General features: G+C 43.2%; 1 protein-coding gene across 1 annotated transcript in view; it reads right to left on the bottom strand.

The window, feature by feature from the left end:
- Nucleotides 1-13185, bottom strand: part of SAMD8 (sterile alpha motif domain containing 8) — a 66399-nt gene that overhangs the window by 5899 nt on the left and 47315 nt on the right. The window contains exons 3-4 of the mRNA XM_030798625.1: nucleotides 6600-6695; nucleotides 2619-2736 (exon numbers count right to left, since the gene is read on the bottom strand). Of these exons, the coding sequence (XP_030654485.1) occupies nucleotides 2619-2736; nucleotides 6600-6695 (214 nt within the window). The remainder of the gene's footprint in view (nucleotides 1-2618; nucleotides 2737-6599; nucleotides 6696-13185) is intronic.

Raw genomic sequence — 13185 nt, 5'->3', positions numbered from 1 at the left:
TAGCCGGGCATGGTGGTGGGCGCCTGTAGTCCCAGCTACTTGGGGACTACAGGAGAATGGCATGAACCTGGGAGGCAGAGCTTGCAGTGAGCTGAGATCACACCACTGCACTCCAGCCTGGGTGACACAGCAAGACTCCATCTCAAAAAAAGAAAGAAAAAGAAAACTAGGCTAAAGAACAATGTTTGCAATATAATCCTGTCTTGTTTAAAAAGTATCTATGAAAACTTATATGAAGGCCAGGCGCTGTGGCTCACGCCTGTAATCCCAACACTTTGGGAGGTCAAGGCGGGCCGATCACCTGAGGTCAGGAGTTCGAGACCAGCCTGGCCAACATGGAGAAACCCCGTCTCTACTAAAAATACAAAAAACAGCCAGGCATGATGGTCCCAGCTACTTGGGAGGCTGAGGCAGGAGAATGGCTTGAACCTGGGAAGCAGAGGTTGCAGTGAGCCAAGACTGCACCACACTACTCCAGCCTGGGCGACTGGGAAAGACTCCACCTCAAAACAAACAAACAAACAAAAAAAACAAAAAACAAAAAAACTTATATGAATGTGTAAGTATGCTTAACAATGGTCTGTGTGGCTATACGCACAACTGTTAACTGTATTAATTATAGGGTGTGGTAAAAAAGAATCAGGTGAATTTTTACTTTTTAATATATACATTTCTATATAATTTGAATTTTTATAATAAACATATAATTTTATAATTTGAAAAAATTACTTTTCCTTTTTGGAAAAAGAAAAAAAGACCTCAAAACAGCTTTTACCTTAAAAACAAAACATTTCCTTTACATGAAATCCTGTGTCATATCAACCCTTCCCCCTTTCTTACTGGTCAGTCTAAGCCTTCCTAATACCAGGAGAAAGTTTTGTCACCCTTTAGCTCAGGGGTATATTTTTAGCTCTTGATCTCCTTTGGCTGCTTAATCTTCCCTACTTCAGCTATGATACTGCAGTATAAGAAGTGAACTTGAATGCTGTTACAAACAACATTAAAATAATTACAAACGTGTTAACACATACATTTATTTGAATATGTAAGAACACAGAATTAAAGCATAGAGGCCTAGGAGAGTAGAGTTCTTTTGTCCAAATTTGTATATAATTTGGACAAAATTCTTTGCAAATCTGTATATAGATTTTAGCCAATTTTGTATATAAAGTACAGGCGATTTTCAGAGTCTTATTTTGTCCCCATCTGCATAATTTCTTCTCTCTATTTAACGAGAAGAGATGTCTACAGTACAGCAAAAGAAATCCACAAAATAAAAAATGAAAACCAAAAGTCAGCCATTATTTTGTTTATCTTAGAAAGAGTAAAGTTTAGAGTGTTGACTACGTTGTCAAACTGCAACTTTTTTTTTTTTGAGATGCAGATTCACTCTTGTTGCCCAGGCTAGAGTACAATGGTGCCACCTTGGCTCACTGCAACCTCCGCCTCTTGGGTTCAAGTGACTCTCATGCCTCAGCCTTCCGAGTACCTGGGATTACAGGTGCCCGTCACCATGCCCAGGTAATTTTCTGTATTTTTAGTAGATTGCACCATGTTGGCCACACTGGGTCTTTAACTCCTGATCTCAGGTGATCCACCCGCCTTGGCCTCCCAAAGTGCTGGGATTACAGGCGTGAGCCACCGCGCCCGGCCCTGCCTGGCAACATTTTTAAAGGAGTGAGGAGGACAGTGAAGGAACCAGAGCATGCCATATGAGAAACTTTTAAAATGCTGAGGATGGTGGGAAAGGGAAAATGCTAATTGAAAGAAAATTGTTTTCTTTCTTTCTTTGTTTCTGAGACAGAGTCTCGCTCTGTCGCCCAAGCTGGAGTGCAGTGGCACGATCTCGGCTCACTACAACCTCCGCCTCCCAGGTTCAAGCGATTCTCCTGCCTCAGCTTCCCGAGTAGCTGGGATTACAGGCGTCCACCACTGTGCCTGGCTAATTTTTGTATTTTTAGTAGAGAGGGGGTTTAACCATCTTGGCCAGGCTGGTCTCAAACTCCTGACTTCGTGATCCACCCGCCTTGGCCTCCCAAAGTGCTGGGATTACAGGCATGAGCCACTGCGCTCGGTCAAAAGAAACTTTTTTTTTTTTTTTTTTTGAGATAGAGTCTTGCTCTGTTGCCCAGACTGGAGTGCAGTGGCACGATCTTGGCTCACTGCAACCTCCACCTCCCGGGTTCAAGCAATTCTCTGCCTCAGCCTCCCGAGTAGCTGGGATTACAAGTGCCCACCACCACGCCCAACTAATTTTTGTATTTTTAGTAGAGACAGGGTTTCACCATCTTGGACCGGCTGGTCTTGAACTTCTGACCTCGTGATCCTCCCGCCTCGGCCTCCCAAAGTGCTGGGATTACAGGCATGAGCCACTGCCCCCGGCCGAAAGAAACTTGTTTTCTATAGCTCCATAGCATAAAACAAGTTTCAACAGAAATAACAGAGAGGTAGAATCTGGCTTAAGACTTTTACCAAATTATTTCTATAGTTTTTTTTTTATAGACATTGCAGATACTAAAAAGCACATTTTAATACTATAAGCAAAATTTTAGCCCTATTGCATATAGTGTGCCATCAACCCACCAAGAACAAGAATGATAAAGAAGGTAGCAGGCTACCTTTCCAGTACACTGCAGGTGTTGTCCTGGCACGGAGAGGGAGGTCACAAACATGGTAAAGCAGCGAAGCAAGAATACAGTTCCCATCAGACTACAGAGCCTTCGCAGAAGTATTGACCTGTAACAGATCAACCAAAAAGGGGGAAAGATCAGAAGAAAACAAACCAAAAAACCCCAGGCATCAAATATTTACTTCAAGGAAGAGCAAACAGAAAAATCACTAGACTCTTTGAAGAGGACAGAAATCTTAAAGACCATCAAAAGCATCATTGTCCAACAGAATTCTCTGCAATGATGGAAATGTTCCATATACTGTCCAAGAAGCTATTTATATACCATGTGGATCTTACGGACTTGAAATGTGGCCAGTATGACTGAGGAACTGAGTTTTAAATTTTATTTCATTTTAGTTAATTTAAATTTTGCCATAATGAACAATACAGACCTAAATTATAGAGCATCATTTCACTGATAAGAAAATATGGCTAAGAGTCCAAGTGTGGCAGTGCATGCCTGTAATCCCAGCTACTTGAGAGGCTGAGGCAGGAGAATCACTTGAACCCGGGAGGTGGAGGTTGTAGTGAGCTGAGATTGCACCATTGCACTCCAGCCTGGGCAACAATAGCGAAACTCCGTCTCAAAAAAAAAAAAAGAAAATATGGCTAAGAGAAAGTAAAAGAGTTATACAAGACAGAAGACAAGTAAGCCTGGTGTTAGTCCTATTACTGAAAATTGCTCTTAAATTATTTATAAGAAATAAAGTTGGCCGGGGATGGTGGCTCACACTTGTAATTGCAGCACTTTGGGAGGCCAAGGTGGGAGCACTGCTTAAGTCCAAAAGTTTGACAACAGCTTGGGCAACATAACCAGACCTCATCTCTACAAATAATTAAAAAATGAGCTGGATGTGGTGGTGCACACCTGTGATCCCAACTACTTGAGAGGCTGAGGTGGGAGGATTGCTTGGGCCTGGGAGTTGGAGGCTGCAGTGAGCTATGATTGTGCCACTGCACTCTAGCCTGGGTTACAGAATGAGACGTGTCTCAAAAACTAAAAATAAAAAACAAAAAAAAGGGGTAAAGTTAAACACCTGTGATTCCAGGGAATTTTTTGCTCATTAATAACACTGTCGGCTAGGTGCAGTGGCTCACGTCTATAATCCCAGAACTTTGGGAGACCAAGGCAGGAAGGAGGATCACTTGAGACCAGCCTGGGCAACACAGTAAGATCTTGTCTACAAAATTTAGTCAGGCATGTTGGTGTGTACCTGCAGTCCTAGGCTGAGGGGAGAGGACTGATTGAGCCTAGGAGGTCAAGGATGCAGTGAGCCACGATCATGTCACTGCGCTCTAGCCTGAGTGACAGGGAAAGACCGTATCTCAAACAAAACAAAAAAACCCATTGTAAATTAGTTAATGATAGTAGCTATCGAATACTCATTCTAACTTCTCTTAACTTAAACTTAAGCTATAAAACACTATGTTTTAAAAAAAATCTTTATATCAAGTATATATCAAATAAAAATTCTGAATAACTGTTACTTGGGTAATCATGAACTGTGACAACACCAGTACTGTTGGACTAAGATTCCTGAGGACAGGGACCATACATCACATATTTTTGAAATCATCCTCCCACCCTCAGAAAAAGCACTGAACACAAGGCTAGGTATGTTTCAAGCACTAGTGTGCACTCCTGAGATGGAGCCTAGGAATCTGCATTTTAACAAGCACCCAGGTGATTCTAATGAAAGTGGTACAAACACTTTGAGAAACACTTTCTTTGACTAAGTAAACATTAACACTTGGATTTAACGGGTTATCTCTATGCTTTGTTAAACCTACCAAGGTTTCCTGTAAAGTAAACTCCAGTTTTGAAGAGTAGATAAATTCAAATTCATGAGGTCTTGTGAAGCAAAGTTAACCAGAAAGCAGCAATGACACACATATTTTAAAACCACCTCTGGTTTTAAGCAATCCAGAATTTAAAATATTGCTGCAAAACAGGACAAAATGGGAGAGAATGAGGCTCAATGTGGCCTAAAAGTGTGATAAGAATAGTAACCAACAACCTTTCTTTTCACCTTCGGAACACTGAAATAACTGCTGCTTAGGACCTAAGGCTTATCAATGTGGTTTACCTCAAGCACTTCCTGGTGAGGAGAAAGGTCAAAACCTCGAGCAACTATCCTTGTTCCTCTCTCCAGTGTTCCAAAGACAACGGACAGCAGAAGCTACAATTTTTTTTTTTTAAGCAATCTCAAAAGCTCACATATCTACAATTTTTTTAAACCCCCTCAGGAGCTCTTATGCAATATCTACTAATTTTATCTTTAATTTTTTGCTTACAATGCCTTGTTTTTTTGCTTAAATCCACTAATTCTTCCTGCCCATTAAACTAGGAAAGGAGGCCCCCAGGCTTCCTTTTTTTAATTAAAAAAATTCTTCCTGGCTGACTGTGGGTACACTGCCTGTGAGTTAGCCCTGCTCCACAAGAAGCAGTAAAAGTAAATAAAATGAAAGTAAATAAATTCTTTCCTCTACATTTTTTGGTGAAAGTGCCAAGAAGCACTTTCCAATTTAGCAACTTCCTATACCATCTGAAGTAAACCACACAGACTATATGTACATGTTGTGCAAAATAATCTTTTTTTTTTTTTTTTTTTGGAGACAGGGTCTGGCTCTGTCACCCAGGCTGGAGTGCAGTGGCACAGTCACAGCTCACTGCAACCTTGACCTCCTGGGCTCAAGCAATCCTCCCACCTCAGCCTCCTGAGAAGCTGGGACTATAGGCATGTGCCACCACACCTGGTTAATCTTTAAATTTTTTGTAGAGACAGGGTCTCCTCATGTTTCCCAGGCTGGTCTTGAACACCCGGGCTCAAGCAATCCTCCTGCCTCAGCCTCCTAAAGTACTGGGGTTACAAGCATGTGCCACTGTGCCTGGCTAATAATCTTTTTCTTTTTTTTTTTTTTTTTTGAGACAGAGTCTCGCTCTGTCGCCCAGGCTGGAGTGCAGTGGCACAATCTCGGCTCACTGCAAGCTCTGCCTCCTGGGTTCACGCCATTCTCCTGCCTCAGCCTCCCAAGTTAGCTGGGACTACAGGCACCCACCACCACGCCCGGCTAATTTTTTTTGTATTTTTAGTAGAGACGGGGTTTCACCGTGTTAGCCAGGATGGTCTCAATTTCCTGACCTCGTGATCCGCCCGCCTTGGCCTCCCAAAGTGCTGGGATTACAGGTGTGAGCCACCGCGCCCAGCCAATAATCTCTTTTTTAATGGGCCTCCTGCAAGCAGAGAAAATTTCTTCCATCTAAACATGTGACCAAAGAATGTCCTTGGAAGAGTTTCTATCCTACAGAAAGTAACATTTCCAGTTTGTTTCTAAAGAAAGATAAGGCTTTCTTAGCTTTCTTTTTCTTTTTTTTTTTGAAACAGAGTTTCGCTCTTGTTGCGCAGGCTGTAGCGCAATGGCGTAATCTCAGCTCACCACAAGGTCTGATCCTGGGGTTCAAGCGAATTCTCCTGCCTCAGCCTCCCGAGTAGCTGGGATTACAGGCATGCGCCACCACGCCCAGCTAATTTTGTATTTTTAGTAGAGACAGGATTTCTCCATGTTGGTCAGGCTGGTCTCGAACTCCTAACCTCAGGTGATCCGCCTGCCTCAGCCTCCCAAAGTGCTGGGATTACAGGCGTGAGCCACCGTGCCCGGCCTCTTTTTTTAGATCAGAGATGATCACGATCAGCCATAGGGCATCTCTGATCTTTCCATGCAAAATGCATTCAGGATTATTACTAAATATCTAGATATTATCTTAGGCTGACTCTTACTGATCAAACTCAAAATCCTTTGTTAATAACTATGTCACAATGACCAGAGAAGGAAATTAACAAGGAAACTGCAAAGAGAAAGATAAGATTTTATGATCTTGATACAACAGTCAAAACATTTTCAGTCATTTAATGGAGTAATGAGGTACCTGTGCTTGTGAAGAAGAAGAACCAGGAGCCAAATATAGCACAGAATCATGCCACATACTTCTGTCATGGCAAAGGCCCACGGGATTCTAGGAACGCTGGAACAGAAAAAAATGATTTTGAATTGAAGAAGTATACATGTGAATGATGCTACCCTTTTCAGTAAGGTGCTCTTTTAATAATGACCTTAAAATTGGTTTTATATAACTTTTGACAGCAAATACCAGAAGAAAAAAAAAAAAAGAAGTGGCAACCCTTTTCTCCCATCCTATAGCACAGAGATCTGGATATAGGACTACCCACAAAGGACAATGGGAGAAAGGCCCATTTCTTGCATGAAGTGCTCTTTTCAGAGTGCAAACAATCAGGGTTTGAACTTGATGCTTTGTTGTTGTTGTTGTTGTTGTTGTTGTTCTTGAAACAGGGTCTTGTTCTGTCACCCAGGTTGCAGTACAGTGGCGCCATCACGGCTTACTGCAGCCTAGATAGCCCAGGGCTCAAGTGTTCCTCCCACCTCAGCCACCTAAGTGGCCGGGACTACAAGGCCCGTGAAACTATGCCTGGCTAACTTTTTGTGTTTTTTGTATGGGGTCTCACTTTGTTGCCCAGGCTGGTCTCAAACTCCTGAGCTCAAGTGATCCTCCCGTCTCAGACTTCCAAAGTGCTGAGATTACAGGTGTGAGCCACAGAGCCTGGCCCCTTGTTTTTGTTCTTCGTTTTACCTCTTTCTCTCTATCTTCCCTTGTTTTATAACCCTGGTTTTTTTTCTATTTTCAATTTGTCCCTTTTTCCTCCCCACCAAACAGCTCCTATGATTACCCACTAATAAAGGACAGGTCACTTTAAGAAAGAAAAAGGAGAGAGAGGGAGAGAAAAAGAAAGAGGCTGGGCATGGTGGATCACGCCTGTAATCCCAGTGCTTTGGGAGGCTGAGGTGGGCCAACTACTTGAACTCAGGAGTTGAGGAGACCAGCCTGGGCAACATGGTGAACAACCCCAACTCCCAGGTCTCTACGAAAAATACAAAAATTAGCCAGACGTGGTGCTGCGCGCCTGTAAGTCCGAGCTACTTGGAAGGCTGAGGTGGGAGGATGGCTTGAGCCTGGGAGGCAGAGGTTGCAGTGAGTCGAGGTTTCATCACTGCCTCCAGCCTAGGCGACAGAACCAGACCCTGTCTCAAAAAAAAAAAAAAAAAAAAAAAAGAGGAAAGAAGGGAGGGAGGGAGGGAGGGAAGGAGGGAGGAAGGGAGGAAGAAAGGAAGGGGAAGGAGACTGAAACGAATGAAATAGTCCAATAGGTCATCTCTGGGTGCCAGGATTATTGACAGTTCTTTTATTCTTTGTACATTTATACTAAAAACTTTTCTACAATGACATGTTAATTTTACAACTAGGGAAATAAAAGTATTTTAAAAAAAGAAAACATGGCTGGGCGCAGTGGCTCACGCCTATAATCCCAGCACTTTGGGAGGCCAAGGCGGGTGGATCACAAGGTCAGGAGTTCAAGACCAGCCTGGCCAACATGGTTAAACCCTGTCTCTACTAAAAATGCAAAAAAATTAGCCGGGCATGGTGGCAGGCACATGTAGTCCCAGCTACTTGGGAGGCTGAGGCAGAGAACTGCTTGAACCCGGGAGGTGGAGGTTGCAGTGAGCCGAGATCGTGCCACTGCACTCCAGCCTGGGCAACAGAGTGAGACTCTGTTTCAAAAAAAAATAAATAAATAAAACGAAAAAAAAATTCCTTTCTTGTACAACTTTTTGTAATTCTCTGGAGCTAATAAATTCTTCTTGTTTTTAGTTTGCTCTGTGTTTCCTGAGTGCTTATTACTAACTCATCCCCAAACTAGTCTATCAATTTCAATTTTTCCTCCAGGGCAATCTCTCCTAGAGCCTGCTCCCTTTTATTCCAATTTAGAATGGTTGTATTTTGCAATCCTCCTGCGTGGTTATTTCCTAGAATAAAATTAACTCTCATCTTGGCAATTCAGTTTTATTTTTTTTTTTGAGACGGAGTATCACTCGTGTTGCCCAGGCTGGAGTGCAATGGCGCGATCTCGGCTCACCGCAACCTCCGCCTCCTGGGTTCAAGCAACTCTCTTGCCTCAGCATCCAGAGTAGCTGGGATTACAGGCATGCGGCACCATGCCCGGCTAATTGTGTATTTTTAGTAGAGATGGGGTTTCCCCATGTTGGTCAGGCTGGTCTCGAAATCCTGACCTCAGGTCATCTGCCCGCCTCAGCCTCCCAAAGTGCTGGGATTACAGGCATAAGCCACGTGCCCGGCCTCACTTTTTTGAAACAGTCTCGCTTTGTCACCGAGGCTGGAGTGCAATGATGCCATCTTGGCTCATTGCAACCTCCACCTCCTGAGTTCAAGCAATTCTCCTGCCTCAGCCTCCCGAGTAGCTGGGATTACAGGTGCCCGCCACCACGCCCAGCTAATTATTGTATTTTTAGTAGAGAAAGGGTTTCACAATGTTGGCTAGGCTGGTCTTGAACTCCTGACCTCACGTGATCCACCTGCCTTGGCCTCCCAAAGTGCTAGCATTACAGGTGTGAACCATGGTGCCCGGACAATCCTGGAGGATTTTATTTTTTATTTTTTATGTATTTATTTTTTTGAGACGGAGTCTTGCTCTGTTGCCCAGGTTGGACTGTAGTGGCATGATTTTGGCTTACTGCAACTTCTGCCTCCTGGGTTCAAGCAATTCTCCCTGCCTCAGCCTCCCAAGTAGCTGGGATTATGGGCAACTGCCACCACGCCTGGTTAATTTTTGCATTTTTAGTAGAGATGGGGTTTTGCCATGTTGGCCAGGCTGGTCTCGAACTCCTGACCTCAGGTGACCCGGCCGCCTCGGCCTCCCAAAGTGCTCCCAAAGGATTACAGGTGTGAGCCACCACGCCCAGCCCCTGCTGGATTTTAAATCTCTACTTTCTTTTTTTTTTTTTTTCCAAAAGCTCTTTTTCTCTGAATTTTCTTTGGGCCTCTCATTACTGTCACATAGAATGCAACATCTCTTATTTCTCTTGAAAACATGAAGTTTTTTTTTTAAGTGTTCGTCTGCTCCCTATTTTGTGTTTTCCAATTTACTTTTTTTTTTCTGTTTGCGTTTATGTTTTTCTCAGACGTCTGGTTTCTTGACTGACCATTCATATTTGACAGTAAAGTACTAAAAAAGATGAGACATTCTGTGGGCATAGACTGAGCTTTGTCAAGCTTTGGGTTTCTCTGTGCACTCAGAGTGTGCAAAGATCTGGTTGATTAGATAAGGATATCCCAACCAGTTATTTGCAGTGTTTTTCTTCAGGTTTTCTAAGGAAAGGAATCTTACCCTTCTTGGACGACTGGGGTTGGGTAGGAGGGGAGATGAGAAATAAGTCTAGTTACTTAAGGAAGGGAGCTAGAAGTCTCTGTAATTGGTATATAGACTTTTAATGAATCCTCTTGAAAACATGGCAGCTCTGTTCTCATCTGGACATGGTATCCCTAAGTCAACAGTGCTTCATATTCAACTGCTCTGGAGAACAGACCACTAGTCTTCTGTCAGAGTAGAGCAGGTCTAAAAGCTTAAGTAGATTTTTTTTTTTTTTGAGACAGGGTCTCGCTCTGCTGCCCAGGCTGCAGTGCAGTGGCACGATCTCGGCTAACTGCAACCTCCACCTCCTGGGATCAAGCCATCTTCCTACCTCAGATTCCCCAGTACCTGGGACTACAGGCACACTCCACCATGCCTGGCTAATTTTTGTATTTTTTGTAGAGAAAGGGTTTCACCATGTTGCCCAGGCTTAAGGAGATTTTTAACCAATTCTCCCCTATTTAGCTCCTATCTGTACGTGGCCTTGAGTGATGCTTGGTACTTTCTGTTTTATGGGAGCTCTGAAATACAAATAAACTTACCTCTTGGGCAGGGCCACCTTCCACCAACCTCACAACAGATACTTAGCATTCTACTTTCCAAACTTTCATTATTAGCACTGTTTTTGCTTTCATGGGATTATACAGTTTCTTCACTCTTTTACTGCCATTTTAGTGGACTGTTGTGAGGAACCTGTCAAATGTGTATTCAATCCCTCATATTATTTTTGAGCTAAGCTTTTAAAATGCATTATACATAGATATGCCTTTTTTCTGGATACAATTTAATTTTCTTGGCCAGGCGTGGTAGCTCACACCTGTAATCCCAGCACTTTGGGAGGCCAAGGTGGGCGGATCACGAGGACAGGAGATCGAGACCATCCTGGCTAACACAGTGAAACCCCGTCCCTACTAAAAAATACAAAAAAAAAAATTAGCCTGGCGTGGTGGCGGGCGCCTGTAGTCCCAGCTACTTGGGAGGCTGAGGCAGGAGAATGGCATGAACCCAGGAGGCAGAGCTTGCAGTGAGCCGAGATCGTGCCACTGCACTCCAGCCTGGGCAACAGAGCAAGACCCCATCTCAAAAAAAAAAATTAATTTTCTTTAGTAATTTAGTGTCATCACTATGAACACTGATTATTACACTGTATATGGTAATGACCTCAGAGAGTACTGAGAAATGAAAGGCAGTTAAGCCCCAGATTGATGTAGTTTTTCCATTATTTATGTTTGCTTTTTATAGTGCTTTTGTTTCCTCCCTGGCTGTTATGGTTATCAGCTCTCACTTCTCACTGCTGTAGGTGGGCCTGCTTCTAGAAACATTCCTATCTGCTTCTAATTTTCTGTTTCTATGTGCTGAACATATTGGATTTGTGTAAAATAAGCTTCAGAAGCAGACCCTGAAACAAACATCAGTGTGAAAGTCAATTACAGGGAAATGTTCTCAAAGAAAACCCACAAGGTAGTGGGTTATGAGATTAGAAGGCAAGGAAGCAAAGCAAGGGTGAGACATCAAGCAAAGCCCTGTGGAGAACTCAGGAAAGGGTAACTTTGGCTCAGGCTTATGAGGAATTTGGGACAGTGTAGGTCCAATCTAAATGTCGTCCCAATTAGGGCAAAGAGAAATGAGTCACTGGTTAAAGACAGCTGCTGGTGGGAAGTAAATTTCCAAGTACTTTTTGGATTTCTCTTCAAGCAGGCAAAGTTGCTCCAGCAGCCCAAGAGCAGCCCTCCAGCAGAGACATATCTGCTGGATGTTGGGAGCATCCATGTGCAAGAAAATGGAAAAGAGATCTGAGGGGATACAGAAGGAACACTGACAGTATCTGCTACCATTCTCCAATGATTAAAGTTTAGATGTTTAAGACCATGGAGTTTTAGTGAGTGGCATATTAAGTAAAAAGAGTTAGGCAAAATTTGGTTTGAAATCCTCACTGCAAATTGATAATGTATGTCCCGCTGGGTGTGGTGGCTCACACATGTAATGCTAGCACTTTGGGAGGCCGAGGTGAGTGGATCTCTTGAGGTCAGGGGCTTGAGACCAGCCTGGCCAACATGATGAAACCCCGTCTCTACTAAAAATGCAAAAATTAGCTGGGTGTGGTGGTGTGCACCTGTAATTCCAGCTACTCAGGAGGCTGAGGCATGAGCACCGTTTGACCCAGGAGATGGAGGTTGCGGTGAGTTGAGATCGCACCACTGCACTCCAGCCTGGGCAACAGTGTGAGACTCTGTCTCAAAAAAAAAAAAGAAAAGAAAATATTTGTCTATACAAAACTTTGCACGTGAATGTTCATAGCAGCATTACTAATAGCCAAAAAAGTAGAAACAACACAAACACCTATCAACGGATAAATAGATAAACAAAATTGGTATATCCATACAATGGAATATTATTTGGTAATAAGAAGGAAGGTAGTGCTGATACATGCTACAGTATGGATGAATCTTGAAAATATTATGCTGAGTGACACAAAAAGACCTGATATTGTATGGTTCCACTTATATGAAATGTCCAGAATAGACAAATTCATAGAAACAAAGTAGATTAGTGGTTGCTAGGGTCTGGAGAAAGGAATGAATAGAGTATGACTGCTAATGGGTATTTCTTCCCAGAATGATGAAAATGTTCTGGAATTAGTGGTGATGGCTGTATAACTTTGTAAATACACTAAAAACCACTGAATTGTATACTTTATTATTATCATTTTTTATGAGAGAGTCTCGCTGTGTCAACCAGGCTGGAGTGCAGTGGCATGATCTCGGCTCACTGCAACCTCCACCTCCCAGGTTCAAGCAATTCTCCTGCCTCAGCCTCCTGAGTAGCTGAGATTACAGGCATGCACCACCATGCCTGGCTAATTTTGAATTTTTAGTAGAGATGGGGTTTCTCCATGTTGGTCAGGCTGGTCTTGAACTCCCGAGCTCAGGTGATCCGCCCGCCTCAGCCTCCCAAAGTGCTGGGATTATAGGCGTGAGACACCGTGCCTGGCCTTACTTCTTTAGCCTCATCCATATCAGTCCATGGTTCCTCATTATAACCACTCCCTTGCCACTTTTCCCTTCATTGTACTGCCTAGCAAAACTCAACCCTGCTTAAATCCAGTTCTCCACCTATTCCATACCTGTATCTGTTGTTGAATGAGGCTGGTAAAAACACACAATGCTAATATGACTACTAACCTCAAGGAGACCATTAAGTGCTGCTAATGCATTACACAAGTCTATTCAC

The sequence above is a fragment of the Nomascus leucogenys genome, chromosome 18 (genome assembly GCF_006542625.1).
Source record: "Nomascus leucogenys isolate Asia chromosome 18, Asia_NLE_v1, whole genome shotgun sequence".
Classification (NCBI taxonomy): Eukaryota; Metazoa; Chordata; class Mammalia; order Primates; family Hylobatidae; genus Nomascus; species Nomascus leucogenys.
Note: the sequence above shows the minus strand (reverse complement) of the source record. Positions and strands in the feature narration are given on the sequence as shown.